This window comes from Anastrepha obliqua, chromosome 4 (assembly GCF_027943255.1).
Source record: "Anastrepha obliqua isolate idAnaObli1 chromosome 4, idAnaObli1_1.0, whole genome shotgun sequence".
NCBI lineage: Eukaryota > Metazoa > Arthropoda > Insecta > Diptera > Tephritidae > Anastrepha > Anastrepha obliqua.
In genome coordinates this window covers 35,096,709-35,121,339 of record NC_072895.1, presented here as the reverse complement: position 1 = coordinate 35,121,339, position 24,631 = coordinate 35,096,709, and the positions used below count along the sequence as shown (strand labels likewise).

Here is a 24,631-nt window from a genome sequence, read left to right as displayed (position 1 = left end):
CTTACAGCTTAGCCCTCCATTAGAATCAATAATCAATAAGTGCAAGTACCTTCCACATTCGACGCGTTCGCGTCATGGGAATAAAAAAGTCAAGACAAATGAAACAAGTCAGTTAGTTTAAGCGCTTCACAAATCAGTTTAGGCGCGATTTTCATTTGGATAGTTCGAGCTTGCTCGTGAGCTCTTCAAAATTTTCTTTCGTTACACATAAAGGAAATATGTGCAATGCATTGAAGGAAAAAATTATAATAAATGCGAGTTTACTTAAATACTAAAAAACTAATTTTAACGAAAAAAATTCTCAGGGTAAAAAGTAACTAAACTTTAAGAAAAAAGTCTTGAATAATTTTTCCCCCAAAATGGTGCAAATAAGTTCTGGCAGTGGTGGTAAGTCGAACTTTACCTCGCGCAGAAAATATTTATTCACATAAGAATATTCGTGAACTTCAACGATCGCTAACTTGGGACTATGATTTCGTTTTTTTTTTTAAATTACATTTATGTATAATTTTATGATTATAGTGAGAAAAAACTCTAGTTTAAAAAACAAAATTTTTAATCTTTAATCTTTAAAATTACAACGATGTGACCTTGGCTAATAAATTTTAATTAGCCACACAATTTAAAATCAACTTAAAGTGCGAATCAACTAGTTAAGCGATAAGTATTTTTTTACCAGCATACGCGCTCAGAGAGAAAAATATTTATCCATATATGTACTTGCCCTAACCGCTGAATTTCGGCAATTAATATGATTTTTGGCAATTTTGTATCTGACGATGCTAGCCGTTTTCTTCTACATAAAAAAATTCAAGCATGTATTTTGTATAAAGGAAAATGCGTGGCAACTCAGCGAAAAAAATTGTTAAAAATCGAGGTTGGGCATTTTGCACTACCACTAAAAAAATAGTGATAGTTAAAATAAGGGTTTCATTAGGACTAAATCTTCAGTTTTTCAATATTTTAACTATCCGCTAATTGCATTAATTATTTAGTGCACTTTTGACAAAACCTGCTAAAAATTAGTGGTATTTTGTAGTGACTTGAAACTTGCATTTTGTTATACTAAAATACATTGGGCTATAAAACTGCATGCCCAGCAAAATTCTAGAAATTCTTGGTTTAATGAAATGCTGAACTAGTTATGGTTTTTTTTTTTGTAGCACGAACTATATCTTTATAAAAAAAGAGTGGTGTAGTTAGAGTTTTGCTATGGGGGGTATGTATAGGAGCAGAAATCTTTATTATCGAATTAATAGTGATTAGCCCAAGTATTAATTTACGTACAAGGATATATCTTCATGGGTGCTTTGGAACATCTCACACACCTTCACCTCCTGGCATAAAGCCATGAAGAATTCACTCAAAAACTTGAATAGTTTAAAATATTATATATACCAAATTATGAAGCTACCGATGCATGCCGTTTGTGGGTAACAACCACTCGGTGCAGCCCTGACTTAGAGCCCATTGTGGGCATGACAAATCAAATGATAGATTTTTCTAATAGCAGGCAGCACTCGGCAGGCAATGACAAACCTATGTGTAAATTTCTACCATGAAGAAGCTGTAGGCCCCTCCATTTGTGAAAAAACATAAGGGGTTAGGGGTAGTCAGAGACCCGAAAAATGATAATTTTCCATAATTTTTTTTTTTTTTTGCTAATCAATGGCTTTATTTTACTAAAATAAAAACATAGCATTAAAACATCATATTTCGACTTGACTTTGGTAAGATTTCAAAAAAAAAAAAAAAACAATAATTGTAAAAGTGTTTGCTGTTTGTGTGGAGCCCGTTTCTCCAGAAGTCCCTTGCGGTGATCATCACAAGTCCTTGGAGATTTATCTAAAATCAATCGGACAAGAGAAATTAGTTTTATTAATAGATAATCTTGTGCCTGATCGAAGAGGCATTTTTTCAAAATTAACAATATGGCAGCCTCAGGAAATATTTTCCAGATTTTCGAGAAAAAAGCCTACAATTAAATAAAAAAAATCGAAATTTTGAAAAAAACAAATCGTTCGATTAGGCACGAATTTTTTAGGTTTTTGAAAAGCAGTACAAATATTATTGAAATCTATGCCCAAGCGCACTTTGTTTCTTGTTGAATAACTCGAAAAGTATTTGTCGGATTCACTTCAAATTTTCACGCAATACTTTTAAGATATTATACTTTAAGAACATTTTTCATTTTATTTCTACGATTCCGATTCTACAATTTCCAGGGTTTTATCAACATTCGACAATAGGCCAACCGCTTGCATTGGGTCAGTGCAATATTTTCTGCTCCGAATTTTCACATATGTCGTAGTGCTTCTAAAGAATATATCGAATGTGCTCTGGCCTCACCAAACAGAAGCTCTCAATATTTTTTATGAAGCGTAATGACTCGTTTAAATCGCAATTTATGCATCGGAAAACATTCACAACTTTTTGCCTTTAATATATTTGAAGATTATCCATCTCTGATAAAAAAAAGCTATTAGAAGTTTCCCAGGGCTGCAATTCTTACGTTCCCAGTATTCTTTGCTAAAGTTCTTTCCCACTTAACTTTTGAACCTTGCTTGAAATACTTCTATTTACGATTACTAAAATTACTAATTTTAATACTAAAATTATTGTAATCGTTCATCGAAGGCTTGAGGATTACAATTACCATGATTGCAATTAAAATTTAGGACTACAGCAATTATAATTTAAGATTTATTCGGTGGACGATTATGGTCATCTTAAATAAAAAATTGGAATTGCGATTAAAATATATTGTATATAAGGAACCATTAAAAATAAAAACTCACCAAGAATGCTGGAAACGTAGAACGATGAAGTCTTCTTCAAATTCGAAGATACATTCTGAGAAATAGAACATCGACAAAAAGGCCATGCACTTCAAAAATTTCTATAATTTTTCTTTTTTTCTATAACTTTTCTTTTCGAAATATTTTAAAGAGATTTATACTAGAAATTGGCTGAGCCCTGTTAGACTAACCCAAATCGTTCTCAACAACCGCCCCGCCGGAGCTGCCTATTCTAAATTGGATAAAAAAGCGAAGCGAAGGAAGGCAAAATAAAGTATCAAAAAAACAGTCTTACTCGTATGTCCGCGTAAAGTCCTCTCTCGACGAATAAGGACCACACTTTATGACGTCTCCCATCATACCTATGCAATTGTACGGTACGGCAGCCGCGATGTACAGAATACGAAGGGAGTGCCCGTCTCGTACTGCTATTCGCTTTCCGTGAATTTGATAGAATCGTTGTGCCTGTGACGTCAAACTTGTGCAATTTATGCATGTGTTGCCTGCATTCTTGTTCGCGTTTTCACATTTCTCTCGCGCAACTGCAGCGGCCGCCGTAGCCTAAAGCGTTGGTGCGCGAATGCCATTCGGAAGCGCGCAAGTTCAAATTTCTCTGCATGGAACACCAATGATAGACAAAGTTTTTCTTAATAGCGGTCGCCCCTCCCCGGGCTATGGCAAACCTCCGAATGCAGCAGTATAACGTCACACCTTTCAAATGGGCGCAATCTTGTATTCTATCATTCATGTACGGAATCATCGAAGATTTCAACATGAAATGCGACTGACCGTGCAGAAATCGACAGAAATCGACAGATTGGCACGCTTTGTTGAATTTCGTCAAAATAACTTAGGCGCTTACTGTTAGAATCAAGACGATGTGAAGTTAAAAAAGAGTGTAAGTTTGCGATGATATTTACGTTCAAATAACAGTCTAATTGGGCTTAAAAATTTGTTGTATGGAGTCCTCACTGGCAGAACTTGTTGAAGAAGATGGCGTTAGGCCGCCTAGGACCGCTTCTCTTGCGTTGACTTCGTACACACAATTTCCGCTGCACGTTCCGCAATCAGGCTTAACTTAGGCTATGGGCGAGGCTGATGGATTCGAAGAAACTTTGAGTTCATTCCCGCGTAGCTCTCCTCCGAACTTAAGTGGTTGCATGGCTGCTCACTAGTGCAATAATTTTCAAGGAAATAAACATCTATTCCGACACCCAAGACTAGTCGGCAAGTGGTTGGCTTCCCTTTCGAACACATCCAAATACTTTGATGTTAAACTCAAATCGGTTTCTAGTCGCCGATGAGCTAGACTAGGTAGGAGAGCCAAGACAGCGTTTGCATATGATGGATACGATTGGAGTTTCCTTGGATACCTGTGATTTGCTTTATAAGAGGGAATATAAAGATCAACTCGCCGAGCGCTGGGCAAAAACACTTACGAATAAGATCACAAGACTCTTTTGTCCACCCGCGGATAGGAAGCACTCCAGAAACGTTTAAGACTTAGAAAACCCCAACTCTCGATTTGCAGGGGCTCCTAGCCGGGCTTATCCATCAGGCATTTGGAGAGACTTGGCTTTACTTGTTGCAGCTACATAACTGGAGGACGAGATGACATCATGTGCAAAAATTTAGCGGAGAATATACAAATGTGGCCTTAAAGAATTTTAGGGAATATTACATACATTTCATATTACATACATTTTGCATACACATTTTTATTATGCGGATACTAAGCGTGGGGACTTCAACTTTGGATAAAATAACATATGGCAAAATGCAATAAAAAAATGAAATAAATGGTTTAAATCAGGCAAACTCGGACATGGCATAACTTTTACATCGTTCAAAAGGAGAACCTTTGGAGCTTCAATTTATTAAGAGGCTTCATATCTTGAGCTGCTTTTGATTTTAAAAATCTCTAGAGCAAAAAATATCTCTCAAAAAATCTCTTTATACACAATTCGCCAAAATGTGGATTTCCAATTATTAGAAAATTTGCCTAATCGGCTATTTTGGACTGAGGCATTTACAGGAGCAATATTTTCGACAGGTGCGTTCAACTGGCACAGGAGCATTTAATGGAGTCTTTACTACAACAAACTGGTTTATTTGTAGGCTTAAGTATAGGAAGAAACTGAAAAATTGTTGGGAAAATTTTATAATTTTGAGATTTATCCAATGTTGAAAGTTTGGTTTGAAGTTATTTAAAGTCAATATTTTAATATTTATATAATTTTTTTTTTTTATTTTATTTTTTTTTTCTAACTATAAACTTCTATTTGGAATATACTTACTTTCCCGTTTTTTTCGCGTGTCTTCTCGTTGTTTTGCACCGATCTTTGCTTATGTCAGGTCGTGGCGTGGACGCAAATAAGCGAGATCTTGTAGTATCTTGCTTTAATGGCGATTGAGAAAAGTCACTCGTCTACTACTAATAGATTACTAGCAGCTTCACAAGACGCCGCAAAGTCTCATGGTTGTCTCTCTTTAGCTCATCCATCGAACTCTTAGATAGCTCTGAAGTCAGCCCTTGCTCTTGCCATGGCAGACAAAGGCACGTTTCCTTTTAAGGTGACGGGCATTCTATATGCTTGCTCTATTATCATAGCCCTTTAGCGGTTATACTCGTATACCTTGTGTTGGACTAAAAAATCGAGAAAAATTTTATTGCATATTCTAAAAGTATATCATCTTAAAAATATAAATTGAAAAAATCATAAATATCGGAGCACCAGAACGAAAGTTACAGACCGTGGAAGCGCGCAAATTATCCATAAATGAAGTACACGCAAAACTTTAGACGCGATTATCTCGAAGTCATGTTTTTTGAAAAATACCGTCATTATTTAGCAAAAACTATATGACCGATTTGCATAAACTTTTTTTTAATTATTCGAAGTTACAAGCTCGTGAATCTGAACGGTCCACTTTTTATAAATATTTGCAGAGTTCGCTGGAACTAATTTTTTTTTTTAATTTTTCAACCCCTCAAAAATCGGTGCAAAGCGGTTTTCGAATCTATTATAGAAAATTTTTTTTTGTGTAAATAAACCGTTCAGATTGACCAAAAAACATTTTTCTACAATAAACATTTAATTTTTTTGATTTCAGTTGAGCTGCTCATACGCTACCGTGATCATCGCAAGCCTCTTCTAAAAAAACTGCCTTTCGGGGGAGGGGCGATATCAACAATAAATAATAACAATTTTTAAAATAAAAACACTAAAATGTATTCTTCGAGAGTTACCCTTCAGTATGTTATATGCCTCATTTGAATAAAAGTTTTAAAACATATTTAAAAAAAAAGTATGGCAATCGTCCATTTTTTCGGGCTCACAAGGTATATAACACCTTAAAACGTTATCCGTTTTCGTGATCAAATGGAGAGTATGAAGTTGCCTCACCAAGACCTTATTTTGTTTTTCATTAGAAATGGTTTTTACGCGAACTCATTCACTACAGTTAATGGTCATGGTCATGGTTAATAATTTTCAAACCTGGCTCATTCACAAAACCTCTTAAGTAACATTTTAAGAATGTAAAATCAAAAGAAATAAAAAATTTTATAATAATAATAATAATAAATTAAGAATACACTTTTATTTAAATACAAAATTGTTATGCTCCTATTAAAAAGTTCGTTGCTTTGCATACGTTTGATTTTCCCTTTCAATAATTAAATACAAAATACTTATTTTTATTTCAGATCTCATTCACACAGTGACTTTGGACAAAACAGGGAAAAAGTCATTCGGTATTTGTATAGTTAGAGGAGAGGTGATAACTTTGATATTAATATGAAGATATTCGGAATTGAAAATATTTACTTACCACCAGGTGAAAGACTCCCCAAATTCGAAAACATCAGGAATTTTTATAAAAGGTATAGTTCCAGACAGCCCGGCCCATTTGTGTGGAAAATTAAAGGTAATTTATATACATCTTTGAGAAGAAAACCGAAAACCGCGTGTGAGGAAACAAAATTTAGTTTGCAACCAAGCCTTAAAGGAAACGGTTTAAATGATTGAGGGTCTACGAAAGATTTTCCACTTAAAGAGCTTTTTTGCGCTTGAACGAGCGCGTTTTTGAAATATAATTACTTGATTTCAATGATCGTCATGATTGAAATGTGCTTACACACATATGGACATATAATATATTTTAACCAAATTCATTTGCATATTTCGTGATACGCAAAACAATACAAAATACTGTAAGGTAAATACATCGAATTCCCAGTATTGAACTTTTGGAAGAGGCATTCGCGACTGGTTGATGAAGACCCCAACAAAATATTGTTCTTACCTAAATATCTGTGGTCAAAAGCAATAACTGCCTATGTTAGTTTGAGAAAGATTTTTTGTATACTAACAAAGTCTACATTTACATGAAGTCCCTACTTGCCTAAAATTTTTTTTTTGTCATTTATTTATAGAAACATATTGCCTTGACGTACGGATGCTTTACAGTTGGTATTGATTGTGACCACAGATAAATGAACTAATGTCACTTTAAAGATCTAACATTACATATGGAGGAAAATCCTATTATTTTTTTTTTGAAATTTATATTTTATAAAACAGAAAATTAAAGATATAAGTCTATTCCACAAAAGTGATATTATCACCCTCAAAGTACTCCCCATCAACTGCAACACACTTATGCCAACGTTTAATCCTGCTCTCGAAACATTTCTGGATCTCTATTTTCGGTATAGACATCAGGCAGTCCTCAACTTTTCCTTTACTTCCTTTCGGCTGATAAAATGTCATCCGCATAGTGATTTTTGGACTCGATCAAACAGAAAAAAACTCGCAGGGAGCCAAATCAGATGAATCCGTTGGCTGTTGGATGGTATTTGTTTCGTTCTTGGTAAAAAATTCACGGATAATGATGACACTGTGCGTTATTATGGCGCAAAATCGACGAGTTGCTTTACCACAAATTCGTTTTTTTGCCGAATTGCTTCACGTAAACGTCTTATTGCCGATCTGACCTTTTGGCAAAAATTTGTGGTATACCGTGGTAATCCATGAAAACGGTGAGCATCGCTTTCTTTTTTGGCTGAAATTGACATGGGTTTTTTGGTCTTGGTTCATTCGGAACTCTCCACTTACCCGCCTGATATCTGGATTGCGTGTCGTACTCATAAGCCCTCACCTTCCAAGTCTCGTCTCCACTAATAATGCGTTTCATGAATTTTGTGTCGGATTCAGCCTTGGAAATCATGTCTTTGGCGATATCTACGTGGCCCATTTTTTTGTGCATTTTTTGCATCTCTTTGGGACCAACCTTGCAGCAACATGGCGCAAATCCAAATCGTCAGTTTTCGATTTCGAAGGCCTTAATCGTTCATGCCACTCGTAAACGTCTCATCCAAACGGGTCAAATAACAGCCCAGAGACAGTAATAGACAGTTGGAGGAAATCCGTAAACGACGTCTACTGAGGTTGCAAAATATTATGGCAGGAATTCGCATGTGAAATTCGGTTAAGCAATTTATAATAAGCAATAACAGGCCAAAGCATCTATGGACTCAAGCTTTTTTCTGTTATATGGACAGATAATTAATAATATCTAACAAACATTTCATTAGAATTATATCTACAAACTTCTCTTCTTTGCCGGCGTCCATTTTATATAGTTTTTACATTGACGTTTTCCCTTACACTCGTAATAAATTATCAATAGCACAGAAAACACGGGGTCATACGGAAAAAAATATCTTTATAATTTTAGATTATTTAATAATCTCGGATTTCGGAAGAGATATTTTGTATGGGTAATCTTGCTTTTAATTACGAATTGGGAGTTAAGCGCGAAAATGTAAATATTCTGGTTATATGTGAACCTATTATAAGAGCGCAAAGAGTGCATACAACATGTGGTATAAATGCATCAAAGTGAAACTCCTTTTTCAACCAATAAATAGCACCCATTTTGAAAATAAATGTTTAATATTTGCTAAAATTGGTCAAGCATAAAACATAGAGTCACAATCTCGAACGAAATTTAATTTCTTTGTGGACTATCAGTAATCTATGTTATTACTTACTTAATGCTGGCGGTCAAGATTTTGAGCGGGAAAATGTGGGCAGTGTCAAAATAAAAAATAAAAAAAATACCTGTACTTAGGCTACCCTATTTAGACTACACTCTTTTTAAATTTTATTTACCGAGTTATATTTTAAGGTGGGCGATCGAATACTATCCCTCAATAATAAAGACGTGCGAAATGCTACAGAACAAGCCGTTATCGAACTAATTAAAGATGCTGGCATCAAAATAAATCTTGAAATTCAAACTTTTGGAAAGGTACACACATATATGTATTTATGCTTTGCTGGATAACACTGATCGACAAAAATGATCTTTTAATTTGTCACATGGGTTTTTTTGGTACTTTTACTTTATTTTGACTCCCCAAGGTGGAAAACAGGTGTAGAGAAAATGTGTCTCCCACACTTTTTTTTCTGACAGTCACTTTATATTTTATAAAACAAAAATCTGAGACCTTATTTAAACTACAAATCTTCTAAACAAGCGGGAACTACATTTACCTTGGTATTGTTTTTCCATGTCGGATTCTAATGGAACCTTTCTTCATGTACGTCGCTAGCGTCTTCTAGGTCATCGGGAAAGAAGTCAAGATGAGATTGTTAAAGGTGAAAGGTGTTTTGACGCCATATGCATTTCATTTATGTTAGTCAAGCAAAGGTTAGGTTAAGTTAACTATATCTGGCTGATCTGAATAGATCTCACAAGCACTACAAGGGTCCGTAGTGTTACCAATGCTGTTGGAGTCGTTTTAAACATAGTCGTGATGCATGTCTTGGCGAATTTTAAGAAACAGTTTAAACTTTTGTCGCAATATCCTTCAGAGATGAAAAGTTGTAGGCAGTTGTAACGAGTTCTGTTCAGAGTGGCAAGGGGGCAGTGGCAAAGGAGATTCTAATGTACTCCTTTCTTCTGCGCATATACATATTACACGCGTCGTTCTTTACCAATCCCATTTCACTATGAAGTGAATCAATGCGCCGCCAGTACTCTAACTAATAGTCAAGTACCTAAAAGAAGCAATCAGTTATGTAGTCTTTTTGCCCGGATCATAGGTTTTCCAAAAGCCATACAATGCGTTCCCTTTACCTAACAAGTAAGATTCTATACTCATGTCGTACAGTGAGGTACCCAATACTTAATTTGATGAGCCAGAGAGAAACCAAATTAATCACGACAACACCACTTCACTTATTCAGTGAAATTTCGTCACTGACTTTTAAAAGTCTGTTCATCACATACGAGGCAAAAACTGTTAGGATGATTCCTTCCTTCGTATGTTGAGAAACTAATAACGTAATTGCTTTCTTTTGTCGTAATATTTCTATGTGCAAAGCATTGCCGTTGGTCTAGCGCCACCACCTTTAGTGAATGCTACCGTAATATTGGCAAAAAGTACAGTAAAATAATAAGTAACTATCACAACAAATCTGTGGTTACGAGTAACAAAAAAAAAATGTTTCCCTTTTAGTGGTAAATTAATAATTAGTATACAGAATCTGTGTGGCAAAGACTTGTCGATCAGTGCAATTTCTTCAGTAAATCCTGATTGAATCAGTACTGATATTTACTGGTTTATTTAATTTTTTTCTTTACAAATAGGATGAGAAGAAATCGAACGAACGTGAACAACGTGAAAATGGCTATGTGCAAGCAAAAACTAAATTCGCTCCAGGTAAATATTTACATACAAATGTACGTAAAATATAATAATACGATTTTGTTTTAAGAACCGCCGATGTCGACGAATAAGCCGAACGTGGCTCCGAAAGAGGCGCCTAGAAATTCGACGTTTTCTGCCTCCATTCGCGCAAAACCTGCTGCGAATTATACAGCTAACGACGATGATGACGAAGACACACGAGACATGACTGGCCGAATCCGCACAGAATCTGGTTACGAGGTGAATCAATTTGTTTTTATTTGAATGATTTGGCTGTAATATTGGCCAGTGATTGATGCGATAAATTATAATTAATTCTTAATTAATTAATTGTCCGTGGTGAAAAATTATTCGAACCAATCAAGAATTGCTATAGTTAAACATCAATTATCATCAGTAGAATTTATTGAAAACTGTAGAAGAACTAAGACTTTTGTTAATGTAACTTAACACGACTTATGCAATCTTGTAGAAATTACTGCTTCCAATGCTATAGTTCTCCTCCTACTAATAGTTTAGACATTTAAGAAACTTCCTTAAAGATCGTATATAAGGAGGTTATTTTTGTTACATAAATTATAGGTAAGGTTAGGTTAGCCAGGTTGCTTGCCTAAGACAAGCCCTGAGGCCCTTTTGTGATACCTGCATTTAATTTCTATCCCCTAACTTAGTTGCTTAAACCACTTAGATCTTTTTAAGAAGATTACCAGTCCCTCCACTGAGACATTTTGCAAATTTCCCAGGTCTTCAAAGAAATAATCGCCAAGATATTTGGCACGGCTTCTTTAAAGTGCAGGACATTCACAGAGGAGGTGTTTTACCGACTCAATTTCTTTTTCATCTCCACCCACAACTCCTGCAGAAGTCATTGTGAGGTACACCCATTATACTGTCTAGGGTGCCAATAGCTCAATGACCCGCTATAACACCTGTGACGACGCTGGTAACAGATCTGTTGAAACCAAGCAGGCATTTTGTCCTTTTAATATTCGGCCGCCATAGACGAATGGGTTGATGCGTGACTACCATTCGGAATTCACAGAGAGAACGTAGGCTCGAATCTCACCAAAATGAAGAAAAAGTTTTTTTTCTGATAGCGGTCGCCCCACGGCAGGCAATGGCAAACCTCCGAGTGTATTTCTGCCATGAAAAATCTCCTCTTAAAAAATATCTGCCGTTCGGAGTCGGCTTGAAACAATAGGTTCCTCCATTTGTAGAACAACATCAAGACGCACGCCACAAATAACAGGAGGAGCTCGGCTAAACACCCAGAAAGGATGTACGCGCCATATATATAACTATAATATTCAGTTTTGGTCAGAGCGCTTTGGAGACCCCGCAGTTAGTAGCCAGAGACCACCTTCTATTGGTTTCCGCGTTTACGCTAAAGTCAATCGCGGCGTAGAGTTCGTTTAGAGCAATACTAATGTCCTCTACCACTTGATGAAGGTCAGACTCAGAGCCTTTCCTTGCACACTCATCCGCTCTTTCAATAAATTATAAATATTGGTACGACTTATCCGTTTCTTTTTAAGCATTTAATAATCTCCTTATTGAGTAAAATTTTTCAAACACGTTCCACCGCTTTGGGTACCGCAGATATAGCTTTGATGCTACTAAAGATACTGAAATAGTCTAAAGCAAACGATTAAAATAAATTCCAGTTTTATCACAATAGTTTTTAATTACTCTACATATAGATCGATCGAGCATCTGCTGGTAATTGTAAGCTCAACAAGCAAGAAAAAGAACGAGACAAGGAACAACCCGATGAGTTCGGATACACAATGGGTATGTACTCGTATGACGCGAATCGAATACTGGCATCTGCGTTCCCGTAATCGTATTCTATTTCGTTATTCCAGCGAAAATAAAAAAACGTTACAATTTAATGAAGGACCTGCGCAAAATTGAAGTGACGCGAGTGCCAAATGTTTCGCTTGGCTTGGCATTGGCCGGTCATACGGATAGAAGAAAAATGGCCTGCTTCGTCGCTGGCATCAATTCCAATGGTCCATTAAGTGCATTAGATATAAAAGCAGGCGATGAGATACTCGAGGTAAACGGCAATGTTCTACAGAATCGTTGCCATTTGAATGCATCCGTAATATTCAAAAACATCGACTGCGAGCGAATTATACTTATTACGTCACGCAGAAAAGATAATGACGAAGGCATATCAGTAAAGCCCATCAAGAAGTTCCCGAAGGAAGTCGATGATGTATGCGGCACTATAACCACATAAAAATTATTTATTCTGTAAAAATTATTTTTATTGTTATACAGACAAAGTTCTTATTCGAGCTGTATCCGAATGCGCGGTCAGTGCAAGTTAAAAAAGAGGGCTTCCTTGGTATTATGGTAATTTACGGAAAGCATGTCGAAGTGGGCAACGGCATATTTATATCTGATTTACGTGAGGAGTCCAACGCCGTAGCGGTAATTTTCTAACTGATCAAATGAACTGATCACTCTAATCAGTGCCGATAAACACTTTTTATCTTATTTTATTCTATTCTGAATGCTCTTACAGGCTGGAGTAAAAGTTGGTGATATGTTACTTGCTGTTAACAAGGATGTTACTACAGAATCGAATTATGATGAGGTATTTATCACATACCTGGTACATTCCTTTTTAATTCGAACGGAACGAAAAATATGTCTTCACATTTTCAAACCGCACATTTTATAATGTTAATTGCCACAATTTCATAATTATTTTTAGATTTATTACACATTTTACATTACTGATAGTTGGAAAAATAATTTAGATAAGAGCGTATAATTTTAATACAATCTTAGGCAGTTGCTCTGATAAGACGCGCCGAAGGCATAGTTACACTTGTGCTGTTAACTCTTAAAACCGAGGAGGCTCTAAAGGCTGAAAAAGAGGTTGTGGAGAAGAAGAAAGAAGGTTCGAAGTATTTAATTATTATATTATTTGCTGTCACGAATCAATCTTTAACAAGAAAGTTCCGCTGTTGTTTTCATAAGCCAATTCACAATTAAGTGTCAATGGCCTGGCTTCACGCACTAGAAAATTGTGATGATACGTAAATGTATTTTTAGTTGTTGTATTGCCATGGTGATTCGCAACTGCCATGATCACAGGTTTAATGCATTTAATTGCGAAGTAACATATATTAAATTTTTTATGCTAGAATACTTAAAGAAATGTGAAAAATTACTATATTTTGTTATGTGCAACTCTGATTTGGCCATAATATTACTGAAATTGCTAAAACTTGTATTTTAATGATATTACATATGAGGTGTAGCAATTAAGTTCCGGAAATGTATTAACAACTCGAAAACTGGCAACGCTACTTCGGAAAAAAGGGACCTTCCTTTATTTCGAGTCGCAATGTGATATCAATAACGCGTTTGATTGAGGTAAGGCCAACTAAACTTATGGTGTTGAACAGGTCAACTTCAGAGAATTACCTCCAATCATGCGAACACCGTTGGAATCGTTTTATAGAGTTAAGGACTGTTTAATTGGCAAATTCTCGGAACTTAATTGCCAGACATACTAGGTTGTTGAATAAGTTTTGCGGTTCGATAGAGAGGGCGTTAGGTTAGGTTAGACTGAAGCGTTTGTTCTGTCGGACACACTCAGGCTCATAGCCCATTGTGAAACCAGTGTGTGCTTTTCAAAAATTGTAGAACATCTCTGATTTTTGCAGAACTGAGATTTTCCAACTCATTAAAAAATTGTTTACCGGGAATAATAAATCTACTTCTGGATAGAGCAGGGCAATGGCACAGTAGGTGCGAGATTGTCTTGTCCTCGTCCTCATCTAAACAACTTCTACAGAAGTCATGCGTTTGCTCACCCATCCTTTGGGCGTGTCTACCTATTAGGTACTGCCCCGTTATAACTGAAATCAGTGTGCTAAGACTGTGTTTATTTTGGCTTAGCAGAGCTTCTGTGCGTTTAGCATCGAGAGTCGGCGACAGTTGGCAGGCGATTTTGCAGGTGGCTTCATTACGCCATCTTTCGTTTGCTTTCCTTACGATTGCTTCAAGGATGAGTAACTTACATGTTTATAAGGGTATCCCTATGTCATTGTCTATGTACTCATCAGTCAATTTGGTGCCGAGTCTCGCTAGTTCATCGGCTCTAGAGTTACCCTCAATGTCGCGATGGCCAGGATGCCTTTAGGTGAAATCACTCAGCCATCTCGTTAAGAGATGTGCGGCATTTCATGACTACCTTGAAGGTTGTCAACTGTTTGGGAGTGATTTTATCGCCGCTTGGCTATCAGTGAAAATGTAGATATCATTTCCGGAGATCGCATCACACTGAATCAGTGTCGCGGCTTTCAAGAGAGGGCGTTGCTACTAGTCCTATTTTGTTTTTTTATGTTGATACTCTTCATATGAATTCATTCTTTGTTTACAAGCCATTTATGTTAGTATCGACCTGTAGCAGTATTTCCTTCAATGGAAAAAGTCAAGTATCGTGCAGTGATTAAATTTTTGTTTTTGGAAGGTTTAAAGGCAAAGGAAATTCATGAACGAATGTTGAAAGTGCATGGGGACTTTTTGGTAGAAAGATGGGTTGCTGAATTTAAGCGTGGTTGTACAAGCCTTAATGTCGATCCACGTCAAGGACGTCCAAAAACAGTAACAGCACTAGAAATCGTTGAAAAAATTCAGTATATCGTATTGGAAAATCGTGGACTTACTGAAAAATATTTAGTAGAAGCCCTAAGCATCTCATTGGGCAGTGTAATTAATATTTTGACTGAAATATTAGGGTTCAGCAAACTGGGTGCGCAATGGGTGCCGCATTCGCTAACAATGGACCAGAAACACATTCCAATGTGACTTTCTAAGCAATATTTAGAGCGCTTTCGAAAGAATAAAGTGGATTTTGTGCGTCGATTCATCACTATGGATGAGGCTTGGGTCTAACACCATAATCCTAAATCAAAACAAGAGCCTAAAAATTTGTGTGAACCAGGTTCTTCGACTCCGAAACGAGTTCGTCTCCAAGGTCAAGATGTTAGCATTAATTTTTTGGGGTGGGAAAGAAATGTTGTTTGTGAACTGCAAACTGGTGAAACAATAAATTCTGAATATTATTGTAACCTTTTGGACCAACTGAAGGAATAAATTCGTGAAAAAATACCCAGTTTGTAAAAGAAAAAAATTATTTTTCATCACGACCGCATTTCGATAATGGCTAAAATCCATGAATTAAAGTTCGAATTGTTGGAGCATCCACCATATTCACCAGATTTGGCCTCTAGCGACTTCTATCTGTTTTCAGACCTAAAAAAATGGATGCATGAAAAGCGTTTTTCATCAAATGATGAGGTCATAACAGCTGTAGAAGTGTATTTTGCAGCCCTTCCAGATTCTCACTTCAGGAATGGAATTCATAAATTGAAATCTCGTTCTAACAAGTGTATTGAAGTTCAGGGAGACTATACTGAATAATGAAGTGTATTTCAAACCATGAAATTATGTCTTTCGAACCACATAACTTATTGAACAACCTAGTTTGCACATATACTATGTAAGTAAAGCAAACGGAAAAGAAAAAATAAGATTCGCTTTTCGGGATAAAAAGAATGATTCGTGAACATTTGTAAATGATTTTTTCCTAATACTGATAAAAACTTAATTTGTTTAATATTTTAATTTTTTCTCTTATCAGAAGCAAAAGCTGAAGCCGAAAAACCACAAGATCCTTCTGTTGCGGAAATCAAGCCCAACAAGAAGATTATTATTGAGGTGAAAGTGGAAAAGAAACCACTCGGAGTAATAGTGGTCGGTGGCAAAAACAACCACGTTAAGGTAAGCAAACTAAAAAATCTAGTTTCCCATAAATTAAAAAAAGGAAATGAGAAAAATATTTTTTTATTTATTTTGTAATTTGTATTTCGGTAGGAATTTTTGTAGCTTATTTAATTCTAGTATAACGAAAGCATAAAAAGCCATCTGCCGCTCGGAGACGGCATAAGACTGTAGATACCTCATTTTGGAACCACATCAAGACGCACACCCAACAATTACACCCTTTGTTTGCCAATTATGTGGACAGTAAAGTAATGATGATCATTTTTACTGAATGGCCTAGTACAACAATTACTTTGTCCAAATCTATTTCAAAAAACGCAAAATAATTAACAATTCGATATCCACAATTATAAGAAGCTCGAAAAATTGGAACTTATCACATTTTGAACTGCATACTAAAACATTGCACTTTTATCGATCTGCAAGAAAAACGGAAATTTGTTTTTTCAAAAATTATTTTTTTTTTTAATTTCTTAATTCATTAGTATTTTGTTGAGTATCCATTATTTTTTAGAACTGCTTCACATCTGCGAGGGAAACTTTCTTTAACTTTTGGCATCTATCCGAATGAATAGAGTTCCACGCTTCCTGAACTCCACGCCTATGTTATGAGCAGGGCACAAAAGAGACCCTAGAGCATGCCCGTCTCTCTCGAAAACTATGCTACCTGGGTGCTCTCAGTTTTGAAAGACTAGAATGTATTCCTGAACTGGAGCTTGAGCAACTCTTAAAATTCGCGACCAGTACGCGAATCTTAAGCGATGCATATTTTCGCTAAAATAGGACTCGCTATGGGCCAAAATGGTCTCTGCGTGGCTTAAGCCAGCTAATATAACCTAAGCTAGTCTAAAAGGAAGAGAGTGCCACGATCCTGTCCTCCTTGTCATAATTCATTGACATTTTTAATTCTTTTTTTGCTCAATCTTAACCTTAATATCGTTCTACAGATTTTCAATGGCATAAAGGTAGGGGCTTTGAGCTGGCCAATCTAGAATTGCCATTTTTTTCTTAGGAAACCCCATTTTCCCAAACTTGTACTATATGCTTGGTTTCGTTATCAATTATGAATAAGTGCCATGGACTCGAATGAGTATGGCTCCATCGCATTTTTGAGAATATGAAGATAAGCAAACTTATATGTACATATTGCCATTTATTCTTACTATTGGTCCAACTACATTCCAAACAAATGATCCCCAAATATTCTAGTTATCTCCACCGTGCTTTACGATCTACAAAAGATTGAAATCACGATGAATAAAAGTCTTTCCATTAGGACAAATTATATTAATTTTAGTTTCGTTCGTAAAAAGTAGTATTTTCCAAAATTTTACGTCTTTGCTTCTATGGACAGTTGCAAAAAACAAACGTACCTTAATTTTTCTTTTTCAACAGTAGTGGTTTTTTCTGATGGCACGTCCTTACAATTTATTTTCGCTAAGGCGTCTTCGCATAACTGTGTTTGATAATATCCTCATTTATTTCCAGCGTTATCGCACGAGATGACTTAAAAGGGTCAAGCTCACTTCTCTTAACGATAGCTTTGTCCTGCTGAACTGTAGTCTTTCACGCAGGCATCTTTCGAACATATTTTTGTCTGTACTTTTGCATTTGATGGCGGCAGCCGTAATTTTTGTTGTTGTACCAGCATAAACATTCCCCATACATATGTACATATATGGGGAATGCTGTTGAAGTGACAGTCCTTGACCAGATATAAATCCGGGTCGTTCCGTTAACGTAGAACCGACTGTCACACAGTGCGGCCGATTCCCGAAAAGCTGGCCAAAACTCAAAAAATTAAGTAATTGATTCAAAATTTCTTACTCGGGGGTTGTCGGGGTTGCTGATTACGAATTTGATCTTAAAATTTTGAAAATCCACCCCCTTCCACCCCTATCGGCCACCCCCTCACGTGAAATAGCGTATATTCTAGAACATAATCAAGATGCATGTAAATTTATATGTTTTCGGGGTCGCAAGGTAGCAAGTGGTAGCAGCTGAATCTTGTTTTATTCAGTAACCATTACTTTTTTGAGTAACCTTTAATAGGTTTCAAAGCAGCATATGACGGCGTTGTATTACTATACAGTTTGAAAACTCAAATTTTATAAAAAAAATTGCAAAAAATGTATCTACGTATTGCTGCAGCTAAAAATTTTGTGTCGAGGTATTGATATGTACTAAAGATTTCTCGTATTTTACTAACCTTCCGAAGATGATTCCATTTGGTTTTGTTCAATTTACTCCATTACAAAATCTTTCAAATGTACAACTTTCACTATCCATCGACAGTAATACGATGCTCAAACGAAGGCCACGTTGCGACTGAAAATACATAGGATACTTAGGGTACAGGACGTTGCTATGATCGGTTTTCACTACACAAGGCATTACTGTAGCCAACCCAAAGACAAAAAAACTCTATCTAGAAACTTTTTTTTTCGACTTTTGGCCAGCTTTTTGGGAATCGGCCGCACTGTGTGTCGTGGGAACGCGGCCGCCGTAGTCGTATGAGTTCGTGCGTGAAACACCAAAACGATTGAAAGTTTTTTTCTAATAGCGGTCGCCCCTCGACAGGCAATGACAATGCCATGAAAAAACTCCTCATATAAAAATATCTGCAGTTCGGGCTCGGCTTAAAACTGTAGCTCCTCCGATTTGTGAAAAAAACATTCACGCGCACACCACAAATAAGAAGAGCTAATCTTCTAAAAAATAATATTCCGTCTAGAGATCACCATAAGTGCGCTATTTCTCTGTCCATAACTGCCTTATGGGCATCAGTCACCATCGCCATCTTCACTCACACATGACATGTTCCGCATTCAAATCCTTCGGCCAGTGGCTCATGCTCTTCGAACTATCGCATTTCGACCCCTCCTCTTTCTTCGAATAGATTCCTCCTACTTAATACTCCCGATTCATGTTGAGTTTAAATGTGCCTGACATTATTCGCCCATGGAGCCAAATATAAGAACTCTTATTGAATTAGACTCCAAGTACAATTTGGATGTCATGGTAAGGCAATCTTTGACCGCGTCGTTGTTGTAGCAGCAAAATCATTCCCCATACATGTACGGGAAGTGCTGCTGGAGTGAGAATCCTTGGCCGGATATATAGTAAATCCGTAAATAGTAAAATATATATACATACGTTCCGATAACGTAGAACCAACTATCGTGGGGAACGTCGCGTTGTTGTAGTAGCACATTCCCCATACTTCCATACGGGGAATGCTTCTGGAGAGACAGTCCTTGGCGGATATAAATCCGGGTCGTTTCGGTAACGTAGAACCGACTGTCGTGGAACGTCGCGTCGCATTTCTTGGTGGAGACGTATGCGTAAATGAACCAAATATTGAAGAACTTTATGTGGATTGTCAACAAGAAACTCGTCCATTGAATCTTAAAAGAACATTCCCTGATATAACCTGTTTCTGGCTAAATTCTGACAAAGCAGTCTGATGAACTTATTTATTTATTTAGTTGTTGTTGTTGTTGTTGTAGCAGCATAAACATTTCCCATACTTACATACGGGGAATGCTGCTGGAGTGCCGGATATAAATCCCGTCGGTAACGTAGAACCGACTGTCGTGGAAACGGTTTATTTATTTGGTATCAGTCTTTAATTCGAAATTAATTTTTTATATAAGAATGTATGTATATAAATTAGAAGATAGGAGCAGTCACTCAAATTTTGCATAGATTCCCTAACGCGAATAGATACCTTCCTACTAAAAACCAAAAACAAATAAAAAATTCAATACACTGAAATTCATATGTACATCCAGAGGTAAGAATATAGACCAGAAGTAGCCCATTGAGACAATACTGAAAACTTAAGATAATCTGTGTAATCATTGCAAAATATTTTATATTATTTGAATTTAGTTTCGTTTATTTTTATAACTTCTCATAAATATTTGGCAATAGATCTAAAAGCACTTAAATTGCGACAATTCTTTTACAAATTTTATAACTTCTTAACGTACTCTTTTATATCTAGACTGGATGCGTTATAACACATATCTATCCTGAAGGAGCACTAGCGGCGGATAAAAGACTTCAAATTTTTGATCATATAGTGGAAGTGAACAGTCGCCCGATAATTTGTACCGAAATGACGACACTTAAAGTACATCAAGTATTCCATACAAGCTACGAGAAAGTCGTGACATTCCAAGTTTATCGCTCAGACCCAATAGAAATGGAAAAGTTCAATGTGGAATTTATGAAAAAGCCAGGAAAAGATTTGGGCCTTTCACTGGCACCAAATGACCGCGGCTGCACAATTTCAGAAATAGTAAGTTTGTCCGTTTGCACCCTTTCCAGTTTATAAGGAAACTCTCTTTCAGATTCCTTCGGGTTATGCCGAAATAGATAATAAATTGCAACGAGGAGACATCATAACGAAATTCAATGGTGATTCCTTGGAGAATTGTACTTTCGAAATTTGTTATGCGTTGTTCAAAGGAGCCAATGGAAAAATTTCGCTGGAAATCTCAAGGCCCAAACCTACCTGTCGCACTGAAGCGTCCAAATAAATCATTAATAATAACCATACAAATTTGTAAAAATAAAACATTACATTTAAATAAACAATACGATATTCTAGTTGGTGTTATATCATTTATTTTCAAAACTATGCGATTGAGCTGGCGTTAGATGCAATACGAGGCCACAAGTCAGCGCATTCCTTCGCTACAGGACCAGTGATGGCGGAACCTTTCATTTCACCTTTATTGTTCACTATCACCCCCGCATTATCTTCAAAGTATATAAAGACACCATCCCTCCTTCTGAAAGGTTTACGTTGTCGGATTACTACTGCTGGCATAACCTGAAATGAGAAACATATTACTTAGTTATTGTTGTTGTTTCGCAACAATATAAAATATTACGCAGAAGTTGTAGAGCATAGGATAGTATTGCAGCACAATCAATTTGATTGCTAGTATATTCTGTATGCGCTTGAATAACTTTGAAAGTCAGCTTATTCGTATCTTCCCAGTTAAATATCATAATCTCCATAAACAAAAACTCCTCTTGTTTCTTAAACTTTCCTCGCACTCAATTATGCAAATCTATTATTTTAAAATATAATACGGGGATTATCTATGTCGAGCACGTTTATATGTACAATAGCATGAAATGCCAAAAACCTATACGGAAATAGGGAAGAGTACGAGGTTATCAAGAAGTAGGAGTAACTCTATATTCAACAAGTATTTTATAAGGAAGAAAAGGGCTAGCACCGCCATTCAAATAAATTGTCAAATATCAACGGCCACCTTCAACTTGCACTTCATTGTACTAAAATTGAATGGCTTTAAACTGCACATCAAAAGTTATTGTAAAAAGTTTGAAAATTTGAAGTATTTTCATAATTTTTGCACAAAGTTTGAAAAAAAAAAACGATCTATATGACTTTTGTTTTATGAGTTAAACAATTAAAAAATAATAAGTCTCAAAATAACGCCTCACTTCTATTTTATTGCCCACGAGTGTATATAATATTTAATATAATATGCACCTGTTTTCAAAATAAAAGGTGCTCGACGAATTGCCAAGCTTTGACTAGAAATTCAATACCAAAAAAATTAAAAAAAAAACTGTTTAATCAAAAACTGTTAGCCAATTAATTTTTTAATAAAAAAAGTGCAAGTTTAAAGTATCTCAATTGCTTTTTGATTTCACTCCCTGACATGGCAGGTGGGCGTGAGTTTTGAACGATTCTCCCTTAGACCAAGTGTCACTGATATATATTTATTTTGTTCAAGTTGGGTTGGATTGACCGACAGAGATAATTAAATTAGAGCTCCAACCATTCTGAGCATTTTAGTATACATATATACACAATATAAATATAAATATATAACGGTTGTTTTATGCAAACAAAATTATAATACCTTTGGGCACAAGTGCGCGAGTACAAACATGTGGGCTCTAATAGCGATCGCCTCTCGGCAGTCAGTGGCAAAACTTTCGTGTGTATTTCTGCCATGAAAAAGCTGGTGTACTGTAGTTGGCAGCATAAAAGACGCAGCGTACGCGCCGATTATACATATATCACAATGGTTAAAACTCTTTAGTTATTCTAGTACATTTAGTACATGTGTATATATAAATACCTATATTTATTTATTTCCTATGACACAGAATTTCTTTTGGACTATTTAACAATCATGCTTAAACAAGGGCATCGAATTAAGAATAATAGTAAAAGTTGTTTTAGGCAAAGAAAAATCACTGTCGAAAGATGTGATTTGGTTATATTCGCAAACATCCCTGCCAATGGGAGCATGGCCGGCATGATGCCTTCAAACATTATCAGCACAGAAAGGCAACGAAGCTCGAAGATACTTCCGCGGAACGTTAAAATTTAGTTTAATTTATTTGAAGTGAATTACAAAACCTATCCCATTATACCACTTTTTCAAATTAGCATTCATTATCTTGAACGATCCACGCATTACAAAAGAAATATTGATATAATTTTGCGAATATTTAATTTATTTTTTTCGCGGATAGAAATACAACTGCATACAACACTCGTGTCTATCACGATAAGCGATCGTGAATAGAAATACATGTGCGCGGCACAGAATTCACAGGGCAAACGATAAAGCATCCATCTTTAGCCGATAAATTTGCAGAAGACTTTAGTGGAGCACCAAACTAAGCAAGGTTATGGCACAAACATTACAGTTGCAATTAACAGTCCTCCAATACACTTATTAAATCAATCAATCAAACATTTTCCTCCGGACAATACAATATTGGTCTCAACCACATTTTATGGAATTGGTTATCCAAAGGACCAATTGAGTCATTATCAATGTCGCTTTGCACACTATACTATTTATAAATGTATGCTAACATCCTAAGCGCTTATTTACACTGTACTAATGGGGCATATATTTAAAAACAGATTTAAAGCCAGTATTTATGCACAAGAGTTGAGTTATTAAAGGAAGCTTTATACACATAACTTCAGTTGAAAGAGCACACATACCTTTTTTCTCAGCTCAGGTTTACCCTTCTTCACTGTAGCGACAAACATGTCACCAACTCCAGCAGCTGGCAGACGATTCAATCTACCACGAATACCATGTACAGCAATAACGTACAGGTTCTTTGCACCTAAAATAAAATTTTGTGTATAAGTTAAGACGTTCCACATCCACAAAGCAAATTAATGTACCTGTGTTGTCGGCGCAATTCATCACGGCGCCTACTGGCAAACCGAGTGAAATGCGGAACTTTCCTCCCGCGGTACCACCACGTCCTGCAATTCACAAAATAAATAACATTTATTTCACCAATAAACACAGTTACTGTGGCGATTTTCACAACATTTTAATTTATATTCGCTATAAATTCTACGATTTTTAAAGATAAATTTTACCTCTCTTCGACATTTTGCTGCTCGGTTGTTAAGAAAAGGAAGTAAAAGAAAGAGGCAACTCAATTTATAAACCAATGTTGCCAACTTTCAGCATTAAGATAAAAGGCAGAATTCCGCGTGCAATAGTCGATTACACCAAACTCGTTCTTTAATCGACAACTAAACTATACTACTGATTGATCAACAATCTTTCAAGCTAATCGAAATTTTTCGTATACAAACAGTGCTTAGGCCTCTTTATTATAATTACATATTTATTTATTACTTTTAGATGAATATTTTTGTGCATAAATGGATAATAAAGGTGGAGTGGAGGCCTTTCGATCACATGAAACATAGATGGCAGATTTGGCAACGCGTTCTTTGTAAAAAATGTTTGCCAAAGACTTTCACAAAAATTTTACTTACCTTACCTTAAAACTTCAATAGCACCCATTTTTTGTTCTATTTCTTCTGTTTAGTTTTGTTTTTTGTCTGTTTTTGCCATTTTAGTTTTGTTTCTATTTCAGCAATTTTTTATCGTGCTATTATTATAAGATTGATTAGTCCTAACTATTCAGTTGATTCAAACACCAAGCAAAGTTAAATGTTGTGTTTATGTGAAATGTACAGATGTCAATAGTGAATAATTTCCCGATCAACTCCTCTTCTGACATCTTTGACATTTGTTAAGTAGACAGGTGATATTCAATGAATTTAACGCGTTGATCTACTGTGTCAAATTGTATATCTGTATGGTTAACAAATGTCAAAGGTGACCAAAAACGGCACAATTTAGGAATTATTCACTACTGATATCTATTCATTCAAATTATTAGAGGCGTTGTTTTATCGACAGTTCAAAGATTGATGACAGAAGTGGACATTTCAAAAGTTGATGAACAAATC

At 36.0% G+C, this 24,631-nt stretch overlaps 2 protein-coding genes across 2 annotated transcripts; one reads left to right on the top strand and one right to left on the bottom strand.

The window, feature by feature from the left end:
- The first annotated feature begins 117 nt into the window (after positions 1-117).
- Positions 118-20,949, top strand: LOC129243746 (inactivation-no-after-potential D protein). Its single transcript, XM_054881010.1, has 14 exons — positions 118-387; positions 6,508-6,578; positions 6,639-6,728; positions 8,994-9,116; positions 10,461-10,533; positions 10,589-10,761; positions 12,222-12,312; positions 12,387-12,742; positions 12,808-12,960; positions 13,055-13,126; positions 13,324-13,435; positions 16,190-16,329; positions 20,342-20,638; positions 20,691-20,949. Exons 1-14 carry the CDS (start codon positions 360-362, stop codon positions 20,877-20,879), a joined length of 1,968 nt encoding a protein of 655 aa, XP_054736985.1. The 5' UTR covers positions 118-359; the 3' UTR covers positions 20,880-20,949.
- On the bottom strand, positions 20,945-23,868 carry LOC129243747 (60S ribosomal protein L23). The gene is made up of 4 exons (XM_054881011.1): positions 23,744-23,868; positions 23,540-23,623; positions 23,351-23,478; positions 20,945-21,175 (listed from the first exon to the last, which is right to left on the bottom strand). Exons 1-4 carry the CDS (start codon positions 23,754-23,756, stop codon positions 20,978-20,980), a joined length of 423 nt encoding a protein of 140 aa, XP_054736986.1. The 5' UTR covers positions 23,757-23,868; the 3' UTR covers positions 20,945-20,977.
- Between the last annotated feature and the right edge of the window lie 763 nt (positions 23,869-24,631).

Coding starts and splice junctions, on each gene's coding strand:
- LOC129243746 (XM_054881010.1), top strand. CDS start 360: ATGGTGCAAATAAGTTCTGGCAGTGGTG. Junction 388..6,507: donor AATAAGTTCTGGCAGTGGTG/GTAAGTCGAACT, acceptor TTTTTATTTCAG/ATCTCATTCACACAGTGACT. Junction 12,961..13,054: donor AGGAGTCCAACGCCGTAGCG/GTAATTTTCTAA, acceptor ATGCTCTTACAG/GCTGGAGTAAAAGTTGGTGA.
- LOC129243747 (XM_054881011.1), bottom strand. Junction 23,479..23,539: donor GAATTGCGCCGACAACACAG/GTACATTAATTT, acceptor ATTTTATTTTAG/GTGCAAAGAACCTGTACGTT. Junction 21,176..23,350: donor AACCTGAGCTGAGAAAAAAG/GTATGTGTGCTC, acceptor TTCTCATTTCAG/GTTATGCCAGCAGTAGTAAT.